General features: G+C 38.6%; 1 protein-coding gene across 20 annotated transcripts in view; it reads left to right on the top strand.

Moving 5' to 3' along the window:
- Positions 1-25349, top strand: part of MPP7 (MAGUK p55 scaffold protein 7) — an 83948-nt gene that overhangs the window by 33429 nt on the left and 25170 nt on the right. For 12 of the 20 annotated variants that reach the window (XM_083579746.1, XM_083579740.1, XM_083579739.1 and 9 more), the window contains exons 3-11: positions 2440-2558; positions 12409-12486; positions 14407-14487; positions 19089-19220; positions 21883-21964; positions 22562-22647; positions 23148-23222; positions 23412-23608; positions 24113-24177. In XM_083579746.1, the coding sequence (XP_083435872.1) occupies positions 2440-2558; positions 12409-12486; positions 14407-14487; positions 19089-19220; positions 21883-21964; positions 22562-22647; positions 23148-23222; positions 23412-23608; positions 24113-24177 (915 nt within the window). The remainder of the gene's footprint in view (positions 1-2439; positions 2559-12408; positions 12487-14406; positions 14488-19088; positions 19221-21882; positions 21965-22561; positions 22648-23147; positions 23223-23411; positions 23609-24112; positions 24178-25349) is intronic. The other 8 variants (XM_083579734.1, XM_083579745.1, XM_083579752.1 and 5 more) reach the window with 1 other exon arrangement.

Genomic DNA, 25349 nt, shown 5'->3' with positions numbered 1-25349 from the left:
TCATTCCATCCACCTCTAAGAAGTCTTCCAAAGACTTTTGGATCAGGCATTGTTAGGAATGTTGGATTGATCTAAATATCAGTCCCAGATAAAGTAGGCTTTCATTCATGGAAAAACTATGTAATAGGTTTTGAACTTGTAATTCTGTTAACTGAGCTTCATGAACAAAGTGATGTATAAATCAAAACCTGGATTAAAAATGCATACCACTACCCTGCTCTTCAATCAGATGGCCAGGTGTTTCAAATAAGCAGTCACTATATATAAACATATGTACATAATAAACTTTGAACAAGTAAGATGAAACTTCGCCTGTGTATAATAGCTGGGAAATCCTCTTCCATACCCCATTTCCAACTAGCATTTTCAAAGATTTTCATCAGGCATGGAGACAAGGGAGATGCAGCTCAACTTAAGTGCAAGTGAAGCTGCTGCTTTTTGAGCAAGGACAGTGCATGTGCAAAGCTGTTGAAAACTTGCCACCATCTTGCCTTAAGTGACCACCAAATATCTCTTCACTTTTTCTCTTAACTCTACTAATCTTTTGTGATGAAGGCTCTGGGTCATATTAAGTATAAAAACAAATCAGTGAGAAATGGAAATGGGAGTATCCAACAATATTGTTTTAAATAAATGGTTATAATTTTCTACTTACTGTGGAATCCCAAATTGTTGGTTTTTAGAAGTGTTGGACTAATTTTTCATTCACTTTCTATTCCTGTTTCAGCAGCATAATTTCTCTCTTACAGTCCCATTTTGATAAAGTGTTTAATATTTACATTAAATCTCTTCTTTAAAAATGGGATGAAAAGAGATCTGGACAATACTCCTTAAAACTATGTACCATATTCATTTTGATAAATGTTAGACACCCTCTACTGTATATAAATCTTATAAACTAGGTGCTTTGCTTCTGTTAATCCAACTACTGAACCAAGCCTTTAACTTGTGATCTCTCTGTGTGAGTACAGCCCCTGATACAAGGTGTTGTTTCGTGTAAGTTCAATGCTTTTTATACTAGGAAAAATTGTAGTGATTTTAGTGTTACCCTGTTTTTATGTTTAAGAAATACTATAAATGAGAGTAGGTATAAAATAAAGCAAGATTTGAAATATGAACATTGCCTCCCAAAAGCCCATAGAAAATGATGTCTGGAAAGAATGTTTTTTTCCAGCATACTTTAAGTAATGCCAGGAAAGAGGGGAAAACATTAAATCAGTCCCCCAAGGTGCTGTATTTAATTTTAGAAGAGGCATACGATGCCTCCAAAGATCATGCAGTAGCAGTGACTTAAAATATGAGAACGAAGGATATAATCATCACATTGATAGATTACTAAGTAGCTTTACAGAATATGCTTGAATGGAAATTATTTTGGAAAGCTGTTCTTGTGATGCAACAGCCCTTGGTCTGATCATAAACATTTTTACTCAGAAAAGTTCAGTGAAGCTTACTTCCTAGGAAGTCTAGTCAGGATTGCAGCAATAGAATAAAAATCATAGTAGTGTCATACTATGGTGGGTTAGCCAGGAGGTTATCAGTGTTTTCAAAGACTATGGCAGGGAGAGACTTGTGTCGTCTTAACACCCCCCCCAAAAAAAAATCCCACTGGAAAAACTAAACATATGCTATGGATTGATACCTGATCATGCTAGGTTACCTCCTCTGGGAAGGCTGCTGCAAGTCATGTTGCTATGTTTCTTGGACAGCAGCATGATGGATGGTTTTATGCTGTATGCTACTGTGAAAACACTGTGCTACTGTCTGCCCCTGGGAAATTGCTCTGAGATGTGCCACAAATAACTGGGAGCAGCCATTGCTTTAATCCCTGTGGAGAAGCCTGGATAAATCCTATGCATGCACTCTCTCTTTAACAAAATATAACTTAATCGTACAAGGATTTTGCTCAAAGAATTGACTCCTGAATAGCTAGCAATGAAGTATTCATTTTTGTGCATCTATTACACCCAAGATCTTTTTTTTAAAAAAGCAATGTATTGGTGAGAAGTATTTAGAGAAACCACAAACTCTTTTTAATGGACCACCCTATCCATTTTCTGTTCTTATAAGGATGTTTTTCCTATTCATGACTCATTTCACTCTAACATCAAGGGAAATGGAATAACGATTAAGCAAAGGAATGCATGTGTTTCTGGGTTTTGTCCCTTTCCAAAAAGTTTATGAATTCTTGGTACAGTGTTAAGTAAATATATTGCTATAGAAGCTTTAGCAACTGTTAATAAAGTAAAAAGTACCCTGTTAGTAACTACTTTTTAAACCAAACTTCTGTTTCTGGTTCGTTAATGTTTTGCTGGCTACTTCCAATCCCACTACTTGCTTAATATAAAATGGTGTAGGCTGCAAGGTACACAGGAGGGTTAAGTGAAATTAATGAGATCACCCTTAGCTTTCACTTTGTGTTTTATTTTCACTTTATAGGTTTGTATGAGCTGCTGGCTTCATTGCCAGCCCAGCTGCAGCCACATGTGGACAGCCAGGAAGACCTGACCTTCCTCTGGGATATGTTTGGTGAAAAAAGCCTTCATTCACTGGTAAAGGTAAACCACACTTAAATGTTCATTCTTTTGTAGAAGCGCTTATGGAAAAACATTTTGAGCAGCCTCTAGTAAACCAGGAATCAAACTGTTTCTTTGTGAAAACAAAACAGCCTTGTTTCAACTCAGTGCTTCTGTGAGGGGTGGAAGTTGTTAAAAGGATTCTACCCAAAATACAGAGATGATTTCATTTAATAGTGATGTTTTGGCAGTATACACTAATGTAACAAACATATGATGTTTGCCCTTGTTTAGAATGAGGTAGCACGAAATAGTAGCAGGAAATCTGAGACTCCTTCATGGTCAACATTCAAGGCCTGGAGTTTAGCTTAAACAAACAAATGTTCACAGCAAAAATTAGACGGGATATATTTTTGAGGTAAAAGATGGCAACAGTTCAGTAGCCACATTAATTTAAAATAATTTCCTTTAACAAAGTCAACTGAAATTCAAGTAAGACTCTTTAATTGGCTTGCATCCATTGAAAATTGTGTTCAGCATATAAATATATTCAAGTAGATCATGATAAAATAAACTTGGTAGAGTAATTCATGGATGTGTCCTGAGAAAAATGGTAAATATTCATGTATATAGTACTTTCTAATTTACAAAATACTTTACAGTTTTAATGTCCATCATTGCAATCATGCCACTAGTATTACGATTTCACAGAGAGCTAACATTAAAAGCCACTTGCAAAAGGCAAGTCCTATAATTTGAACTTGTAATACATTGTTGGCTGGGCCTCTGGGTAGGAGAGGAGAGACTGTATGGGAAAGTGGGAAGTACACTGGCTTCTCATTCCAGGAATAAAAGGTTCCTTTCCCAGAGGAAAGGAAAAGGCTTTTATTGAACTCTGTTGCAGTCCCTTAACACATTTGTGGCTGCATTCCCGCCAAAAGAAATGTGCCCATAATCATTTGCAGCATCACAAAAATAGGGTGTACTTGGCTTCTGAATCACTACTCGGGTTTTTAGCCTTTGGGTTATTTTACATATGTAGCTGCTTCTCCAAGTTATGGAGATGTCTAGGAGCATTTCCCTCCAACTTCTCCTGGTTGGATGACTCAACCCTATTTTCATCACTTAGAGTGGGGGTAGCCAACATGGAGCTTTCCAGGTATTGTTGGACTCCAACTTCTATCTCCCCTGCTCAGCATAGCCAATAGTCAAGGGTAATGAGAGCTGTAGTCTATCAATGTCAAGGGGGCACCAGGCTGGCTATCCCTGCCCTAAGGCTAGACTGGGAATGGGGAAATTGTGGCCCTCAGTATGTTAGAATCTAATTACATTTGGAGGGCCACAGAATCTCCCAACTAGACAGATATAATACAAGATATAATACGTAGATAGCATATGAGGCTTACCTGGAAGATAATTGAAAACCTTAGCTTGTACAAACTTCGATGGTTGCTTGCTTTGATTGGAGCATCATGCTGAGAGTCCGTGGATTTGTCTAATCCTTTTAAAAATCCTCCTTTGCGCAACTAGATGACATAAAACAACTAGTAGCAAATGTAAGATTTGGGGGAATGATTTCTTTAAGGACTACAGGAAGGGAGGAGAGATTAAACTCCCTGCTCACTGCCTCCCATGATCCCAATAATATCAGACATCTTCCCATGGCTGCTATTTGCATTAAATGCAAAGGTGTACCGTATTTTTCGCTCTATTGGACGCAGTTTCCCCCTCCAAAAATTGAGGGGAAATGTGTGTGCATCCTATGGAGCGAATGCAGGCTCGTGCCATAGCCGCGCACAACCCCTCCGGCAGGGAGAGGCTGCACGGGGCTATGGTTTCTTTAGCTCCACTCAGCCTCTCCTGGCAAGGAGAGATTGCGCGGGGCTAAAGAGGAAGCCAAAGCAGTGAGTGGGATCCACCCCGCTCGCTGCCTTGGCTTGTTCCATAGCTGCACGCAACCCCTCCGGCAGGGAGAGGTTGTGCGCAGCCTGTACGCTGCTCTTTGGGGCTGGGGGGGGGAGATTTTTTTATTGATTTCCCCGTCTAAAAACTAGGTGCGCCCTATGGTCCGGTGCGCCCTATGGTGCGAAAAATACGGTAGTTAGCATCTTTGTATTTGCATGTCTAGATTGACTCTAATCCCAGGATATAACCCAATGCCATTTGAGAAAATAGAAGGAATTGAAAATCCTGAACAGCCAAAATGGTGTGTTTTCTTTCAACCAGTGTTATATCTTCTGAATATTTTTTTGATAGATGTTGTTTAGTTTGGTCTTTTACCTTTATTTATGCAAGTTATGTTACATACATTGAACACAATGTAGTACCTTTTTATTTTAGATTGTACTACAGTTCCTGCTTTAATTTGACTCTAAGCCAGGGGGCATCTTGGGGCGGCTAATTCCTTTAATTATGCATTGTTTGAAGTACTTGATTTTGTCTGTTCTGAATCTATTGCTATTAACTTCATTGGGGGATATATAGTTTTTTAAACTAAAAAGCCTTAAACTTTGGCCTTTCCTCGTGGGAAAGTTATTTCTAATCTCTTGATAATTTTGGCTGCCCTTTTCCAGCTCTTTCATTGTTCTTTTTGAGATGAAGCAATCAGAATTATAGATAGCATTCCAGATAGAGCCATTATGGTTTCAGTTGCTTTCCTAGTTACTTCTGGCATAAAACTAGATTATTATTTTTTATAAATAAAATCCTACAGTTAAAGATCTCTACTGTGATGACAGGGTCTCTGTCCTGGTTAGTCACTGCTAGTTCTTCCATCATTTTATATGTGAAGTTGGGATTTATTTATTTATTGCTCCAGTATGCAACTTAGACATTGGGTAACAAATTAGTAAGTAAGATTGAGCCACTTAATTTTTAGACATCTGGTTGGGGATCTTCACAGTCTGTTTGGGATTTCACCACCTTACATAATTGGGTGTTATCCCCAAATTTGGTCACCTTGCAACTCTGTTTTGAAGTCCATATAACAAATAACTGAATAACTTACAACATTTTATTAATAAACATCTGACAAGACCACCAGCATTTTCTCTTTTATCTGCTATTTATCATTTTTCTACCCTAACGTAACATAAAATAAAATGTAACAACAGCTAAAGCTGGCCATTTTGAGTGCTAAAGAAAAGTAGGAGAGAATATTTGTATTAATTAGCAAGAAAATATCAATCTAAAGTGATTTTATAACATATGTTTGGCCAGTAGGACTATGCAAATCAGAGGGACGTGTGACATACTTTCTGGTGATTCCCCGGAATTCATCAGTGGCAGAAATGTTAAAAATCTAGAAAAATATTTTTGGATCAGCTGTAGCTTTAGCCAACTCCCAAGTTGCTGCTGGGAGAGTTCCAAAGAGAAGCAGCAATGCAGCCAAAAAGAAATAGGAATGGAGAATGCTTCATCCTTTAAGGAGAAACAATTTTTCAAAAAGGTAATATGTACATTTTTCAATAGACAGCTACTGATAATATAGAAATCCCAGTTCTTTGATCATGGCTCGCTTTTCTTCTCTTAGATATTGTAAACATGGGTTCATCTGAAGGCTAAGCAAAGTCCAATCTTTTTATCATTAATACTTGACAGTGAATATGGGCATTGAAAAACTTACTTCTGTGATTCCTCTGAGAACAAAAAGATAAAAGATGACTTAAAAAAAAAGAAGTTTACTTATTTTGTTCTTGGATGGGGCTGCCAGTGGTTTCCCATTCAAGGGATGGATCAGATTAATTAATACTTGCTTAGCTTCTTCAGTGCTGCAGCATCAAGTATTTCTGTGACCTCCAATTCGAATAGAACACTTCCTACTTCCAAAGATATACATTCATTTGCTCTCTGGTTGTTGCCTTCAAAGAATTAGATTGTAACCCTGGAAAGATACTTATACAGTCGTACCTTGATGGACGACCGCCTTGTGAGTCAAACGTTTTGGCTCCCGAATGCCGCAAACCTGGGAGTGTTCTGGATTGCGACCGTTCTTTGGAACCTGAATGTCCGGCACGGCTTCTGATTGGCTGCAGGAGCTTCCAGCAGCCAATCAGAAGCCGCACCTTGGTTTCCAAACGTTTTGGAAGTCAAACTGACTTCTGGAACAGATTCCATTCAAGCTTCCAAGGTACGACTGTATCGGGGAGTGAAACTGCTGCTGACTTTATGCGTGGGCATAAGAAGATACAGGGAAGTACAAGGACAATTTATTTATTCATTTACGACATGTAAAACTTTAGCCAAAAAAGGCTGTCAGAGTAGCTTATATATCTTTACATATCTATATCTAGCGCACCACACCATCTTTAAGATACAGACCTCTTCACTTGGTCTATGTTTTGAGTTATAAGTATGTGGTTCTCATGTTTATGTTCTCTTAATTTATAGTTGACATTCTTGTTAACAGAATTTTCTTAACCACAATGTTTTAAAATAGCTACTACTTTGCGGAACATGTTTGCGGTGCAGATGGCACAATGTCGTTAGAAGTTATCTTCAAACAGAAATCTAATTCAGCTGCCAGTTGTGGCATGAGGCTGCAATCCTGTACCTAGTTTTCTGGGAATAAGTAACATTCATATCCATGGAACTTACATTTGAGTCAACTGTTGATATGTTTGCACTGTACGTGTGGTGTCTGTTCTCTGTTTTAACATCTAACAAGGGGCTGAAGAACTGGAAATTGTAAAATCTCTCTGGTGGAATTCTGTATTTTACATGCACATGTTTTTTAATTGTTGCGTTTTACACACACATCCCTTTCTGAATGTGATGCAATAGGCACACCACCTTTTATATGGCCTTATATTCTTGGAGGAGTTGGCTATGTCTGCCATTGGTGTGTGCCAAATTGCCATTTAAGGGGGAAAAATCATCCTGTTTCAAACAGGAATGTTTAAGCATAAAGTTGCTGGATTGAAAATTGTACAAAAATTGTGCATTGTTTTTGAAAAGTTAGATACTAGTTAAAATAATTGTAACTACTTTTAAGCTGTAGTAAACTTCTACACCCACACAGGCAGAAAAAGAGAGACAGAGAGAGAATTTTTCAACACATTTTTAGCATTTGGATTGTTTAATTAATTTGGATTAATGTTTATAGTATTGCACCCTTGTTCTCCAGTTATGGCCACTTTACAAAACCAGTAGCTCTTGGTTTCACAGATAAAGGATGTTGCAGACAAGTATTTATCACCTCCTTCTCTCACACACACATAATGCATTGCAGCCATGGGTTCACATTTGCTCCTCATTTTCTAATGATTGCTGCTAATGACCAAACATAAATAGCATTGTGATATGAAGCCAATTGTAGATTTCATTGAAATGGAGATTGTAGAAGTAATCTGCTGTAGTCTAGAATAAAGGATAACATAATGGGTGTGCTTCAGGCTGCTGTTGAAAGCACTTTTGTGTGCAAGTTTCAAGGTTAAAAAGTCAAATAGAATTCATTTCTAGCTTTGATGCTATGTCAATAATAGTGTGTATGGAAGGAATCGGTGTACTCCAAGAGGGAAGAAGTCTTCAAGCAAATTCATTTTTTTAAAACTAAAAACAACAAAAATATGGTTTTACTAAAGATCTCTTGAGGGACCTCGGGCTTTAAAGGAGACAAGGTTTAGTAATGTTCTGTGTACAGTGCATGTATAAAAATAGGTTTATTGCTAAAGCGTCATGTTCTCATCTCAAATGGAAGAGATTAATTCAGCTTTCGAAATGTCCTGAAGAGTGTACAAGTTCTAAGAAACTTGAGCTTGAAGTGCGCAACAAAACCTCATCCAATTTTGGACATTCTTTCTGCAGTAGCTGAGCAGGGAGTTTGGCTCAAAAAGGGGCAGGGAAATTTATCTTGGAGGAAGGGTGACTTGTTTGGCTTTAAAGTGAATTTCCTCTACCCACTAAGGGGACCTCTTCCTATAAGCAAAGTCATCAAAACCTTTCCTTACTTACTGATCAAAAAAGTACACTTGAATGAAGTCTCTGAAATTTCAAATAATAGTTGCTTTATTATGTTGTGTGAGGAACAAAGAAGTCAAAGTATAAAGTTGCTTTCAGAAATATCAAAAAAGGAAAGGAAAAGAAACTGTGCGAGGAGTAAGGGGGGTTTATAGCCCATATTTAAACTATTCTGTTCAAATGGGCAAAAGTAGAATGCCTTTCTGCATTATAGTACTTTCCTATTAATTTGGATCTTGAAATATATTCTTTGTCTGGATCTACTGTCGGTATGTAAAGCAAATATATTGAAACAGAAGGCAGAATCAAATAGTAATAAAACTAAATATGCATTTTGCATATTGAAACATGGTACAGTACTAAAGTTAATAATTCTTAGTTAATGTTGAAAGTGAAAGGTTAGTACAATTATTTTACTGACCTTTTATCCATGGCTAACTAGAATTTCAAAGTCGTTTCATACCCTAGCTTCAAATCAAGATTAATAGTAAACCTTGGTTAGAATTAACCGTGGTTAAGTTTTGTGCTACCATAAGTTTTAATTATGGTACAGTCTGGTGAAGATTTGGAGGGAGTAGTGGGGAAGGGAGTCGGCGATGCTACACCTCCTCACAGATCCTTAACCCAGAGTCTGCAAACTTTGACTTGCTAAATTGCCAGGGATTATTTATGACCCCTCCTTTTCTCCAAGTCCTGTGGCTTGATGTCTGCTGCAAGTGGAGAGTTATTTTTTCTGTCTTAATGATGGGTTTTTGTAGATTGCAACACAGTGCAAAGAGTTCCATCACCTGTCTGCAGCTGAGAGCATTCAGATTTCAAGAATACAACAAGAACAAGGATATACTGATCCATATCAGCAATGTATCTACAAAAGTGTATACGAACAGACAGGAAGGCATGAGACCTGTGACTTCACTAAAAGGCATACAAGGTTTTAAACTGAGCAGGGGAGAAAATCTGTTGTCAGAATATGTCAGTGGAGAGAGACAAGGTAGCTTCACTAGTTGAACAGACAAATTCTGAAAGATGCCAGTAGATGCTTCACTTGAGGTTGTTGCTTTGGGGATCCTGACTTATATTTGCTTCAGGAAAATGGCCCATACTTTTCTTCTCAGTGTCTAGATGTCTTTAGGCTGAGGATGAAAATTCTTAGCTAGCAACAAAAAGGATAGAAAGCGCCTCCCCTCCTTCCAGATGTTATCTAGGGTTGTCTTGAAGATATTGGAGCAGCAAGTGGAAGCAGTCCTCGTGGTACCTGGTTAATCCAGAAAGTTCAGAATACCAGTTCAACAACCTTGAAAGCTACCATTCTATCCAGAGATTTTGATTCAAGCTTCAGTTGTGTTGCTTCTCTCTTTACATTACTGCAAAAATAAAGCCCTTCCTTTGTTTCCTTGATAAAAGTCTACTCCATACTAGTTCAGCGGTTGCCAACCTGATTCTCACAGGTGTCATGGCATTTAAAACCAAATAAAACAGGCACACATGTTCTAAGAATAATAAAATCAATGCAACAAACTAAAACAATTAAACCATCTGTCAGGGGCTCGGGAGCAGGAGCACAGGGGAGAGAGGAAATGGAGAGCGAAGGGGAAGAATCCGAGGGCAGCGTAGGGGAGTATGACAGTGACCTGAGAGATTCCATGAGCTTCTCCAGCGAATCAGAAGATTCCCAGAAGAGGGCGCCGATGGTCAGGGCAAGGGGGGTCCCAGGGGGACGCACCAGAAACAAGGAGCCAGCGGGGACCCCCAAAGCAGCAGCGGGGGATCAGGACCAGTTTCCCCACCAGAGCGTAGTGGGGGGGAAGAGTCACATGTGTCAGGACCAGCGTCTCCTCCAGCGGGGAGAGAAGATGAGTCAGGGCTGACCACGCCTCCATCGGAGAGTGGGGGAATGGAGGGGAGGTCAGTTGCAGCTAGCCTCCCCGAAGGGGGAAGCAGTGACAGCAGCAGTGAAACGGTCAGGAGGAAAGTTGCCGGCTGGGCACGTGCGCCAAGTTCAAATGTACAGGCGCGAGGGACAGCAGGAGACCCGGATTGGGAACCAGCTCCTAAAGCCCGCCGGAGGGAGGGGGAAGGCTCAGGGGATTCAGCGTCAGAAGAGTCTAGAAAGGGCGAGACCCCGACGGACAGGCGGAACCAGAGGAGGAAAGAGCAGAGGAAGAGGTGGAGCAAGGCTAGAGTCTTAAACTGGTGTCTGGGGGGAGGAGATTCAGACGGAGCTTCAGCGGTCTAGAGTTTGAGACGTAGAGCTGCACGCTGCGGCTGTGGAAGTGAAACTGAACTTCAATAAAGACTTTTGTACTTAACAACGAAGCGGCGTTGGTCCTTTGTGAGCTGGGATCTCGGGCAGCTCTGACACCATCCATATAGACTTTGAAGACAATGAAAGAGTTTCATCAGATATAAAATTGATCTTCCAAAGAAAACTAAAATTTCCTTTAAAAAATGTTTTCAGTAAGCACCGAAACATCATCACTCTAGACACCTGTCTGATTTCAGCTGGTTATTGATTCCAGATAACTGGACCTGTAACACTAAGAACTTGTTTCTAGTACAGTGGAACCTCCGTTTTTGAGCATCCCGGAAGCCGAACAATTCGGAACCTGAACTCCAAAAACCCAGAAGTAATTGCTTCCATTTTCGAATGTGCCTTGGAAGTCAAACGGCTTCTGCTGTGTGTTTTTCAATGGATTTTGTCAACCGCCCATTGATCCACGGTTTTTGAACATTTCAGAAGTCGAACGGTCTTCCGGAACAGATTACGTTCGAAACCCGAGGTTCCACTGTACAGATTAAGTGCACTGTGTTTTTTATAGAACGGCTTGCCCCGTGTAGCTTTGATGATATGGTTAATTAAGACATTTTTATGTTTGATTATTTTGTATAGCCAGGTAGTTGACAGTTTTAAAATATTGTGTTTTATATGTACCTGTCTGTTGTGTTTTGTTTTATTATACTATTGTAAACAAAAATGAAAACAGAACAAAGTGCTAATTCCACCACTTCAGTAAAGGGATGGCAGTAAACAATTACATTAGATGCTAAGATCTGAAGTGTTGATACATCACAAGTACTTTTTATTCTCATTTGTTTATCAGAAGGTAATTTTTATTAATTATCTTTAGAATTTTCTACAGAGATATTTTATGCATATGGTTTTGACTATGTTTATTGAAAATGAATAAATGTGAATTATTTTTTATTTCTTTTAAATTGCAAGTCCTTAAGTATAAAGTGCTGGTGTAAAATATATAGAAGGCAACAATGGGAAGATGGACGTGCTGAGTGCTACTATAACTATAATCCAGCAATGACATATCTGTTGTCCCCACTGGTGGCAGCCAGCTGAATACATTAAGGATGAGATCTTATGCATATATACCTGAGATCAGGCTCCATTGAAAACAGTAGGACTTACTTATGAGTAAACATGCATAGGATTGCACTCTTAAGATTGTCTTTATGATAAGGAAAAAATTGGGGTTATACAATGAAATTTTGCTTCAGACAGATAAAGGGAGTACTGTTTCATACAATCGATAATGAATTAATAGATATTGTTGCCTTAAGGTGTGGTGATGGCTACATTTTTGAGTTGGCTTAAAAAAGGTTTGGGGCATATGGATTGAAAGAAAAGACGTAAATGATAAGGAAGGAAATATGTGAGAAATATAAGTCCAGAAAACCTAAAAGAGGGAAAGGAATAGCAAATGTTTAACTTTTCTGTGGGTTTGTCTACATACTCAACATTTTTTCCATCTGACTTCATACTCTCAGTGCTTCACTAGAAGCTGATGATGAATTATATCTACATGTTCACTGCTAAATGCTTCCGTAAGTTTGTTTCTTTGCAAATGTTTAACTTGCCAACGTATGTTGTCAGACTCTACTTCTACTGCTAAGTAAACTGCTTTCTTCCATTATCTCCTAGATCCATGAAAAACTGCATTACTATGAAAAACAGAGCCCTGTGCCCATGTTGCATGGCGCATCAGCCTTGGCAGATGATGTAAGTGTCCCTGATGAGACCATTGGCACCATATTTCCCCAAACTGTCTGAAAGCAGAGTATAGAATCAGTATATGAATGGGACCGTGTGAGCTGGGTGTGCAAAGGTTTCCAGCGATTTGTCATCACAGGATTGCTAATGTTGTTTTGATTTTTATTAGACATGTTTCTTTTATAATAACACAGCATCTAGATAGACTCTTGTTCAGCCTTGGTACCACAAAAGAAAAATGGCAGGTTAGAAGTCTACAGTGAAGGTGAAGCTGTTAGCTTCTGGTGTGTTATGAGAGTCATAATCAAGAGGAATGTTTTCTAAAAATAAAGATAAATGATATAGCTGAAGTGCTGACAGAATAAGAAAAATGACTGATAATACTAAAAGAAATGAGGCTTATGAAAGATATAGGAAGGGGTTGTCAGAAAATAGCTGTTTAAAAAAGAAGCAGAGATTTATATATATTAAAGCTTTCCAAATTACTTTCATAACTAAAAACTAAAATCTAGACGGGTTGGCATTGATAGAGTATTTAATTTCCTGCTACTATAATTTTTATTAATAAAAATCAAGCCTGCCTTTTCTGCATTATATGGTGAATTCTACAACCCTGATGAATTGTGTGCACACCTGTATAAACTATGACAGAGCTTGAGGTAGGCAGAATAAAAAGTAAGTTAAACTGATTTAAGTGAAACTCATGCATGCTTGACACAGTGGGAGCACACTCAAGGGCAATATTTGGTACAGTACAGTTTTTTTGTAAACAATCTATAGAGAATACATTGATGGTCTGTGTGGTTGCCCATTGTAATTTCTTGTAGGTAACGGCACTCTAAAAATTCATTTGACATAATCATACACATAATTGCTTCAGGCCAGTAGAGATGTAAACACAATTTTGCAGATTCACTTTCACTGTTGCTGGATGTTCCATCATTGTGAGGTGTTGCAAAATTCAGAACAAGAATGTTTCAAACTGAGAGACACTCTCCTGAGAACTTAAAATGTACCCCATAATTTGTCCTTGTTTCCTTTATTCAAAAGCACGGATAGAGAACCTGTAGACCTCAAGATGATTTTAGAATCCAACTCCCATCACCCCCAGCCAGCATGACTAGTGGTCAGGAATGAAGGGAATCATAGCCCAGCAACATCTGGAGGGTTAGATTCCCTATCTCTGTTCTAATCCTCTAGCAGGCATAACATGTTAAGCCTAAAACTAATTTTCAGATGAGTTGAGTAATCCTGGCATTTGATTAACCTGTTGTATTTTCAGGGTAGTGTTTTGTGATATAGCCCATATATGATTGGGTTTCTTATTGAAGGTGATCTTTCAGCCTTTAGAATGCATTTATATCTGGTAACCTAATATAAGCCATGTTCCTGTGATTAACTTGTCTGACATTTAACAAGCTACTTGTCCTGTGTATGTAAACATGATAAAGTTGAGAATATTAGCACTATATGGGCACTCTGCTTCCTTATCCCAGCCCTAAACAGAATAGCTACTGTGGTGATTTGGAAGCAGTGTGGATTTCTCCACTTCATTCAGAAGCTGTTTTTTATAGACAGTGTCAATGGTTGATCCAGTCATTTTTACAAGCAGCCCTTTGTCTGCACGCAAAGGACCATTCACTCAGATGAAGTGCAGGGATTTGCCCTCATTGCTATAAATCAGAATGTGATCTGGGTGTGCGGGTGCCAGATATGATTACTTTAGTCAAACTCAGTTGAAAGACCTGGCCAGAATTTAGCATAAGGGCCAGAAAATGAAGAGTAATGATTGATAGTCTGTTTTTCTTCATGCTGAACACACTGGAAAGTAATAACCTTGAACAGGATTGATTCCTGGTTGTCACTGACACGCTGAGTAAAACAATGCTCTTGCTAATGTTCTTTGTGTCACTTCAATCCCCTTTGCAGCTGGCTGAAGAGCTGCAGAGCAAACCACTAAACAGTGAGATCAGAGAATTGTTGAAACTACTGTCAAAACCCAATCTCAAGGTGAGGATGTGTTGCTTGCACCTGTTGAAATGAACACATGGTTGCTTCGCTCAGCTTTCAAAGTCTGCTAAGGATTTTCCTGTATATTTATTGAGTCCATGTGGATATGCAAAACTGCAGGATTTCCTTAAGTAGTTTTAAAAGGGCTCTATCACACATTATGGTTAGTTATTGATAGTTGCAAAACACTTGTAGTGTATGAGTGCAATTAGATATTCTGGTGGAAAAAAATGAAGTCTGTGTTGCTTCATCAGCAGATAATCATACCTTGCATCTAAGCAGGCCTTTGGGGGAGTGCTAAGTCAAAGCAACTTCACAATTTTGTTGCATGACAAATATGCCAATAAGAAATAACCTGACAAATAAAACTTTTATTATGAATATTTTGCTTGTTACCATTGTCTGCAAGACACAGGTAGCAGCAGACTATGTAATTACAGATAGCCCCCACTTGCTTGTATTTGTAGCTAATTCCATTAAGACACATTTTGCCTTCTTCCTGTCCCTTGTTACTCTCTGTTCTGCTTTTTTTCTGTAGGAGTGCAGAAACAAGGAGTGCTGGCAAACCACTGTGGCACTCTTGGGAGAGAAAGTAAAATGGCATAAACAGTTGTACAGATCTAACATTGCCTCAGTATGAAGGCAAGACATATGCTGCATATAATACCTTAAGGCAGCCTCTCTTCCATACAGTTTTCTATCGTAATGTACACACACACACACACACACACACACACACACAAACCCCAACAACTGGGGAAACAGCCAAGTTCTTCCATTCAATAAATTTATACTGATTAAAGATATACCTCTGTTAAATTTCAGTGTAAATTGTGCCAAGTTTAATTTTGTTTTAAAGCAAATTCCTTCTGTTACCACTCTGAATAGTTTTAATGAACATTTTAATAAAGCACCAAAGCTACTTTGCATATCAAATTCCATATATTCCTCAAAGGACTGTGTGCTGATATTACTTGCACCTGCCATTTCTAAGAATGGGGCAGCTCTTACAACCACTGCAGTCGCAGAGATAGCTGCTGCAGGCTGTATCCCAGTAGAAGCTGGTTTACACAGAAGCCATTCCATACAATCCTCTGCATGCTTCCATGGAAAGAAAATGCAGTTGTTTTGCATGTATGAGGCAGCCAGAAGCTGAACTGAGTCTCCTTCTTTAAGAATTGTCACAATAGGGTCAGCAGAGACACACAGAGGTGTATTTGGCAGCTACTGCACAGTGTAGAACTTTTTGTTGCCTGGAGCCAGACAGTAAGACTTTTGGCTTTTGATAGGTAGAAATACAGAGAGTGCAGTTTTATTGCCTCTTTAAATTGCAATTATTTATCCTGAAATCACTTGCTAGGAGTTGCAGATAAACATATTTCCAAAGGCCCTTTATCCTCTTGCAACTCACCACCCTGGGAAATTTATCTAAATTAATTGCCTGAATATCTTAAACAGTTGTTGGGGTGGAAGCAAGTTAATTGGGCAAATTGTTGGGAAATGTATTTGGGGGGGGGGTATTTTTGTGTCCCCTAAGTGAATCCTGGGTAATCAATATGAACTGGGATTAAAATTCCAAATAAACCATACCTTCACAGAACGACATCTAAGCCAAAGAATCTAGTGGATTTCAAAATACATGCCATCCTTTGCTGGATGAGCTTCATGGTTAATTACAAGTTTTTGCTCCAAGCCAGGAAAATACTATTACACTATTGGCTCGTCTCCCCCTCAGTGGTTTCTTTTTGGCTTCAGTGGATTCATAAGAAACTTTGGGTAGATTATTATAAGCATTAATTACAGTCCAAAGCAGAATGTTCCATGACATATTTGTTAATCATACCCTTATTTGAAACAAAGATATTACACTTTCATAGGAAGCAACTAAAATAGAAACATTATTCGTGTAAAATACACTTTGGCTGTACTGCTTAATACCAAAGAAGCCTATGGCCCTGATGCAGTAGTTGGCAAGGATAGAAGTGATCACAGTTTAACCTGCTGCAAAACCAATTATTTGTGGTTGCTGAGCTCATGCGCAAGGTCTATTGAAATGCTTGTGGATTTCTGGATCTGGATGTTAATGAGGCTGGTGCATACCTGCCTGGAGGTTGTCACGAGTGTCGATAAAGTGGAAGTTGCATTGGTCTTCCCCGGATCAGTGGTCTGCTAGTGGGAGAACTGCTCCTGCCTTTGATTAGCTTTGCACTTCAGCTCCTTAAGTGTTCTACCATTATATATAAAAAGATGTTGTATGAAATGACGTACACTGTTTTGACCTGTCTCAGTTTGGTATATGAATTGCCTTTTGTGGAGTAAAACATAAGCTTCTTATGTCATATTTATTTATACATAAATAACTGGGTACTCATGGCGTGTCAGGTTGCTATGAGTGAATTTGAAAATCTGTGCACATAAATCAAGCAACAGATCTGTCTCTTTGAAAACTGTAAAGCCAGAAAACAACAAATCAAATATCTATCTCAGATCACTCAGGAAGGAAAAAGAAAATGACATAATTTTCCTCTTGGATGTTTTATTTTAAGAAATTAACCCTGAACTATGTACAGATCATTTAGATGGAGCAGCAAAAATGATGTTCCCTTTATTGCAACATTTATATCTGTTACAGATTCAGGTGTCCTTTTATTTTATATAATATCATAATTGCAGATACAATTTGCATACAACCAGAGCAAAACAACTACAAGTAACCAAAATGCTCGTTTTCTCCTCGAAGCAATTTACAAGCCTGCAGAAATTGTCTGACTAGAGATCATGGCAGCATATATGTCTGCTTCAGCTGTGAATGGCTCTGCAATGTTATTGTTTAGGGTTTTGTTTTGTTTTATAAAAAGGAACTTGATAATTAAAGGACAAAGTATTCTATCAGATGCAGTTGTCCCATTAGCACAATGGCCTCTACCTGTGCAACAGGGCTGCTCCCCCTCCCCCTTCAAATCTGAGAACCCTCAGAGCAGCTTGGGGTTGGGGAGAAGAGAGAAAGAGGGGAAGTCTTCCTGCACAGACAGAGATCCTTGTGCTTCGGGGATAATTTCATTGGACACTACCCAAAGCACCTGATGATTGAAAAACTCATTTTTATCCTTCTGAAAGAATGGAAAACTGAATTAGTAAAATGGTGGCAAGAGGTGCAGTCGGGAAGAATTTTAAACAGATGGCATGAAGTGTGAACTTTAAGAATAGCTAGACAATCCAAAGTATATCCTTAGGTTACTAGCCCTGAGCAGGAGGAAGCAGGAGTGTAAGAAGGCAAAAAGTCACTACTTTTGTGTTGACTATCTCTGTATGACTAACAGTTCTGACTGGTGGATGTAAAGCGTTCAAAATATTTTCAGGATGGGAAATTGCCTTTTTTTTGTTACAGGAAATTACATGCAACAATAAAACTGAAATAGTTAAAGGAGAAAATAGCCTAATATGATTTCAAATAATAAATATACAAATATAAATATGCAGCTGAGTTACACTAGTGGCATTTTAATACCCCTAATCAGTATTCTTTTGACAGTATCAGGAGCAAGTAATAGCATTGAAGTGGAGTTATTGTGATCATCCCCACTTTGTAAACTTCTGAATTAGAATTAGGAACAGGCATTTTAAATGTTTCAGAGAATTGTAGAGTTTGGAAGGGACAATAAGGGTCTTCTAGTCCAACCCCCTGCAGTGCTGGAATCTTTTGCCCAAAAGTGGGGCTTGAACCTATTACCATGAGATTAAGAGTCTCATGCTCTACCAACTGCATTATTCTTCTTTACAGAGCTATGCATTGTGAAATGATAAATGATCAATGCTTTAATCTGAAAAATATTGTACCACATCTAGACATGGCAAGGTTTCTCAGTACTCATCTCCAGCTAGATCATGTCTAAGAATTTAGTTGAACATCAATATTTATATTTAGGTAGTATAGGAATTTGAATCATACCTCCTTTAAAGTTCTAAATATGGAACATGTTTATATTAATGAATCATACACATAGAATTGTAGCTAAAACAAAATAACTTTTCCAGAGCTGCCTGTGTGAATATGATCTTACTTTTAGATTGTGAAACTGGAAATATAGAAGATTTTCCAATAGCATCCTCTGATGTAAAGACAAGTTGTAAGGTACACACAGTCTTTGTTCATGGAAAGAAAATGAAAAGATTAAAGACTTCAGCTTGCATGGGATAACTTCCTCTTTATTCATGCCTAAGGAATTTACAATTGTATTATAGTTTTGCCAACTTTAATAAAAGGTGTCCTCCAAACCAAATGAAGGAAAAGATGTAACAAATATTCTTCTGCTCTCTCCCTGCTATGTTCAAACAGTTTCAGGGTGTGTTTCCACTTTCTTTTCAAATAGGTGTAGCTTACTCCAGTAGTAACTTACACAGACAAGTACTTCACAACTGTACTGTTCACACTTCCAGTTAAGAAAGAAAGTACTGCCCATAGGCTGAGACAAGAACGTAGCACCAGACAAATGGTCAGATGTGAGCCCTGCAATAGTAATAGCAAAACTGCATTAGTGGTAAACTTCCATTTTATCAAGGTCCAATTGTGAATTGGGTTTTTTTTATATGATTTTTTTCAGGCTTTGCTTTCTGTGCATGATACTGTTGCCCAAAAGAACTACGACCCAGTGCTGCCTCCCATGCCTGATGATATTGATGATGAAGAAGACTCTGTGAAAATAATCAGGCTAGTGAAAAATAGAGAACCGCTGGTAAGTTTTTTTTAAAAAAACCCCAATAACAATAAAATCATACCTGGCACTCAAAAATATGAGCCAGTGTCATTGCACAGTTGTGCACAAATTATACACTAATAAGGGAGACTTTGAAATAACATTACTGCATGTTGGAGGAAAGGCTATGAGTGTCTCTTGGAGTGGGGTAGGAAATGTAGGAAAGTGATGAGGTGCTAATAAATATGAGTGGTGCACAAAATTTGTGCTCCATCATGACCAGCAACCTCTTCATTGACACTGAGCTGAACAGACGTATTGGTAAAGCAGCTACAGCAATGGCTTGCCTCTCCAAAAGGGTATGGGAAAATGTAATGCAATAGCTAATACCAAGATTAAGATCGACCATGCTTACATATTAAGCATGCTGCTTTATCGAAGTGAGATGTGGTCAACTTATACCCTTCGAGGAGCGATGCCTCAACACTTTCCACATACACTTCATCAGGATGATTTGGGGCATCACATGGCAGGACAGAATCTCAGACAAAGATGTACTCTCCCAAGCCCCAATTCCCATGATGTTCACACTTCTGTCTCAGTGCTATCAACACTGGCTTGGTCATGACCACAGAATGGAAGATGGCAGGCTCCCAAGGATGTGCTTTATGGGGAGCTGGCTTCAGGCACCAGGTCCATTGGCAGATCAGCTCTGCCATATAAAGATGTCTGTAAATGTGGCATGAAGGCTGGCAACTTTGACACCGCTGTGTGGGAATCCCTTGCAGACAACTGCAGTGCCTGGAGACAGGCAGTCAGGTTGTGTATGCACAGCAGTGACCAGAGGAAGAATGACCACTAGGTAGTAGAAATTATTGCAGTTCAGAGATACCGTATTTTTCACTCTATAACACGCACCAGACCATAACACGCACATAGTTTTTAGAGGAGGAAAACAATAAAAAAAAAATATTCTAAATGAAACAGTGGATGTATGATTTTTGTGGCTCATGCTGTGGCCACAGACATGTGATCTGACGGTGAGTTTGGGGTAGCCCAATGCAAAAATCCTGAGGATCCATGTGGATCCATGCTTTGTAACCACATTTTTTGCACCACTGTGGCCCCAGGCAACAGTGGGTGCGTGATTTTTTTGGTGCAAGCTGTAGCCATGGACATGCTATGTGATCTGATGGTGAATTTGGGGTGACCCAGTTCAAAACTCCTGAGGATCCATGTGGATCCGTGCTTTGTAACCACGTTTTAAGTGGGGAGGGAAGGAAAAGCACTCAAGGGACAAGAAGCACGCGTGGGGTGTGTGGAGAAAGGATGCTGCTAATAATGCAGAAGAGGGGTATAAGAGGAGAAGGCTCCTCTCCTCTCCCGCTTTGCTCCTTTAACGAAAGCAGGCTCTGCTTCTCTCCCTCCTCCCCGGCTTAGCGAGCTGAAAAACTTTGCTGCTATTTAGCGAGCTGAGTGGGGAGGAGAGAGGGACACAGAGCCTGCTTGCTTTAAAGGAGCCAACTGGACAGGAGCCGCTTACACTTGTGTAAGCGACTCCTCTCCTCTCCTGCTGTGCTCCTTTAAAGCAAGCAGGCTTTCTGTCCCTCTCTCCTCCCCACTCAGCGGCTCTTCTCCTGCTTTGCTGTTTCAAAGCGAGCCACGGAGGAGGGAAGGAAGGGGAACCATGGATCCTCTGCTCACGACTGCAGCAGATCCCCCCCCCCGCCATCTGTAGGCATTCGCTCCATAACACGCGCAGACATTTCCCCTTACTTTCTAGGAGGAAAAAAGTGAGTGTTATGGAGCAAAAAATACGGTATATTCCAGCAGCTAGGGGAAAGCACTTCAGCAAGGCTGGTTAGGTATATGGTCTGGGGAGAGAGGTGTGACCTGGGAAGAGTTCAGAAGGATATATAGGGAGGCCTGGAGGGCTGCATTGGGTCTCTGAACCTGATATTCCCCACCCCTGGCTTACTGGCTCTCTGGGCTGATAGGAGATCTGATTAGATTTAGATTACAAAGTTCAGTTTCCATTTCAACCCATCTCTGCTGCCACAAATCACTGCAGAGAAAGCTTGGTGGTGGTAATTTGTAGTGTGAATGAAAGTAGTAACTCATTCCTGTAGGCTTCCACACCAGCCATCTCCTACATATGTCTTTGTTCATGCTGCTGCACTTGTCTTGTACCTGTTTTATAATTGTAAAAACAGTTACCGTAATGTAGGAAATATTCCACTTTTTAAAAACACTGAATCCTTCACCATGTGTTTTCCAAAGCAGTACTGAAATGTAGAATGGTTTTCAGGTCACTTAATTTTGCTTGGTGAAACTATCCAAGATTCCCCAAGATGCCTTATTCCAAATAGTAATTACTGTGTTCTAAAAAGGGATGTTCTTTTAAGCACAGATAATGTGGGAGATGTGGAAAACTCCTCTGAATGTAGTCTTTTAAAACAAAAACAAAATCTGGCCTCTTGCAGTCTTCTATATGTAGTGTTAATGTTTTAATTGTTCAGTACTCGAACACCTCACAAATACTTTAACACCCAGGGAATAGAGGGGTCCTGATAACTTCATTTGTAAAGACAGGAATCTCAAATATTGTTACCTTCCTCAAGTTACTGAAAGGTTGCTGGTAGAAAACTGTTCAGTGTAGCCCAGCATTAAATCATAATAATGTTTCAATTTATTTTTAAAGGGAGCTACTATTAAAAGGGATGAACAGACTGGAGCTGTTGTTGTGGCTCGAATAATGCGTGGAGGTGCTGCAGATAGAAGTGGTAAGAATGTTTAAAAGTGTGATTGCTGGGATGTGATTGCCAGCCTAGTGCTTCAAATGAATTCTAAATTACTTGGTAAAAGTAGGTAATTGCATCCAGAAACCTTTTTGTGGTTTCTGCCATGTATATTATTTTAGATTATTGTGATAGGATCTCTGATAGGATTTTGGTATTATGGATGCAATTTAGCAGTTTGAAAATTATCTCATTAGTGAAATATATTTAGAAACTCAGCAAGAAGGAAGGTATCAAATCAGCCTCTCTGTATCGCAGTTTCACAGTTGAGCACTTCTGTGCACTAAGCATTTATATGCTCTCCTGTAACAAAGGTTCTCCGGGCAGAAAGATTAAAAACAATCACATTACAATAAAACTATAGTAATATTAAAATAAACAACTACAAACACAATTCTCTTTTGCCTTACCAAAGAGAGAGAGACAGAAAGAAAGACCTTGCTATAAAATTGCATTTGGGTAGAAGAGAAGTAGAAATCTGTTGTGCTTTGCGGAGTAGGAATGACCGTGACTTGAAACAGTGTTAGATATGCACAATTGTATTGAACTTTAAAATGGTTATTAAACAAATATGCTCCACAGGTCTCATTCATGTTGGCGATGAACTTAAGGAAGTTAATGGAATTCCTGTAGATGATAAAAAACCAGAAGAAATTATACAAATTCTGGTAGGTTACAAATGGAATAATTTAAGGTAGTTGATGATGAGCTTATGGGTTGTGTTACAACCCCTGGCACGTGATGGAGGCAGGAGCGAAGAACTTTGGGAGACAGGCATAGTCCTCAGTTTTTTCCTCCTGCCTGACTTGGCCTTTCTTCTTGCATTGTTTATTTTTATATCCTTTATTTCTTGGTTCATTAACTCTTTGATAGATCAAGAGAGGCTATTCACTTCTTTATTTTATGGTTTTGTTTTTTAAAATCCATAACAATTTATACACCACTTGATTGTAAACACTCTGTTAACAAACTTTTGCATAAATTATCAGAACGTCTCTGTTTTTAGGACAGAAGAGAATATCGTAGCACAGCCTATTATAAAGAGGTACTAAGATGTTAATCACATCAAGTTAACTAGCACTACAAGTTACATTAGCTCTACCTTCCTTATTGTTTTTCTTTAACTTGTACTGAATGCTTTAATAGTTTGTTTTTCACATCCTTTTAGTCCCAGTCGCAAGGAGCCATTACATTTAAAATTATACCCAGTATCAAAGAAGAAACTGCATCTAAAGAAGGAAAGGTAAGAGGTCCTTTACTCAGAAAAAGGGACTTACTGAGATTGCTGGCTGAAATATATTTTGTACCCATATGTAAATGTGTTTCACAATTGTATTTTTACGCATGTTGTTTGTATGCCAATAAGCAATAAAAACGGAGACTGGGAGTTGTAATAAGACATTTAATTACAAATAAGGCCGCCTTCTTCCAGATCTTCATGAAAGCTCTGTTTGACTATGATCCCAGTGAGGATAAAGCAATTCCCTGTAAAGAAGCTGGACTTCCTTTCAGAAAAGGTGATATTCTTCAGATCATGAGCCAGGATGATGCAACTTGGTGGCAAGCCAAGCTTGAAGGTAATGCCAATCCCAGGGCAGGCTTAATTCCTTCAAAGCATTTCCAAGAAAGGTGAGCAGTTTCTGATTTCTCTGATACTTAAAATGTGATCAGTATATCTTTGATATAATTGTTATGCCTGCACTTATGGATTATAAGGTCAATAAACTTTCAAGTTTTGTCTTATGGTAAAATGTCTGAACTTCGTAAGTTGTTGCCCAAGTAGTTTGGTTTTCTTTATTTGTCTATTCACATTAATAATGACAAAACCTTATAGAATATTTGTGATCCACCTTGGAAAGGAGAAACATATGGAAAATAGTACATTGGTATCTGTATCTTTATTGATGTACTATGCATGAATAACAACTGCAGCTGTGTTTGGAGAACATAAAAAACGCTTCTAGGATTTAATTTCATAGACTTTGAGTAGACTGTATTGTTTAGGAATATGTCTTCTAAAAATCAGGATACTTTGGAAAAGACCGATATGGAGTGTTAATCTCAAAATAGCTATGAAAATTATAAAGAGTTTTGCTTCTCTCCCCCCCCCCTTTCCCCCAAATCATTTTATAGGAGGCTTGCACTAAGAAGATCAGATGTACAGGTTCAGCCCTTGAAAGTTTCCAATAGAAAATCATGTAAGTTTGTTTAGAAATTGTACACCTTCGTTCACACAAATATGTCCTGTATCAGCTCTTTTTAAGATAAGCTGCTGGTATCTTAAGATATATCAGCAGGCCGAAATCTGTGATGCTGTAGGAATGGGATTTTCGTTAAAGAAAATGGTTTACACCTGCTTCCGACATCAATACTTATGCAAAACCTATTCCCTACAGTGAATAAAATAATAAATATGCCAATCTCTAATTATTGGAAGGGCATTCTTAATGACTCACTGGGTATTTAAATACTACACAAAGGGGACACATGTGAAGTCAGTGCTTTTTTCAGGCTCAACCATCTACTTTTGAAGCATAGTCCAACAATATCTGGAGGTTGTGTGAAGCTGCTTTGGAGTATGTTTTTAGAACATATCAATAAATATCATGCTGATATTTGATCTATTACCACTCTTATATGCTTATCAAATTTTCTTTCTGGTTTTTTTATTAGAACTGAATTGGACTTATAAGAAGTGGGCTTGATCCAAAATATGCAAAAACATTAAGGCATATGTTTTAAAATGTAGCAAGAATATTCTAGCAAGTACTTTTTCTGTGTGCCTAATTAGAATTATATCAAAAGCAAATGATGTGAAAGCACAGTATCTCTCATCATGGACTAAAAATAGCATGTTTGAAGGTTTCAGAGTTCTAGTTTTAAAAAAACACAGTAGTTCATTCTTCTGTAGAACAAAGACAGTAACATTACTCTAAACCAAATCATTTTATTGGTGTACTTGAAGTTGGACAGCAAGATGATGAGCCACTTTCTGTGAGGCTTTGGAAAATTAATATAAAATGGTTGCATGGAATTGTGTGTGTGTGTTGCAGGTCAGGAGCATGGAGAAACAGTCATTTATATTTGTGAACTGGTTCTATTTCTGACATAGGATAGCACTGGACTACATTTGCATGAAATTGGTGACATTTGTTATATGGTGTAACTTATGCACGTGTCCTTAAACTTGTCATTCATTTGATGTAATATGTCTTCAAAAGAGAGCATGAACCATCAGTAATTAAAATCAGTTAGACTAATACTGGCCAAAACAACTTCTGTCCAACAGAACAATGATTTTTACCATGGTAGTTTGCTTTTATATTTAAGCTGTATCACATGTGTTCTCATTCATATGACTAATAATAAC

This window comes from Podarcis filfolensis (assembly GCF_964270895.1).
Source record: "Podarcis filfolensis genome assembly, chromosome: 12".
NCBI lineage: Eukaryota > Metazoa > Chordata > Lepidosauria > Squamata > Lacertidae > Podarcis > Podarcis filfolensis.
The sequence above is the reverse complement of the archived record's forward strand: the minus strand, read 5'-3'. Positions and strand labels throughout refer to the sequence as shown.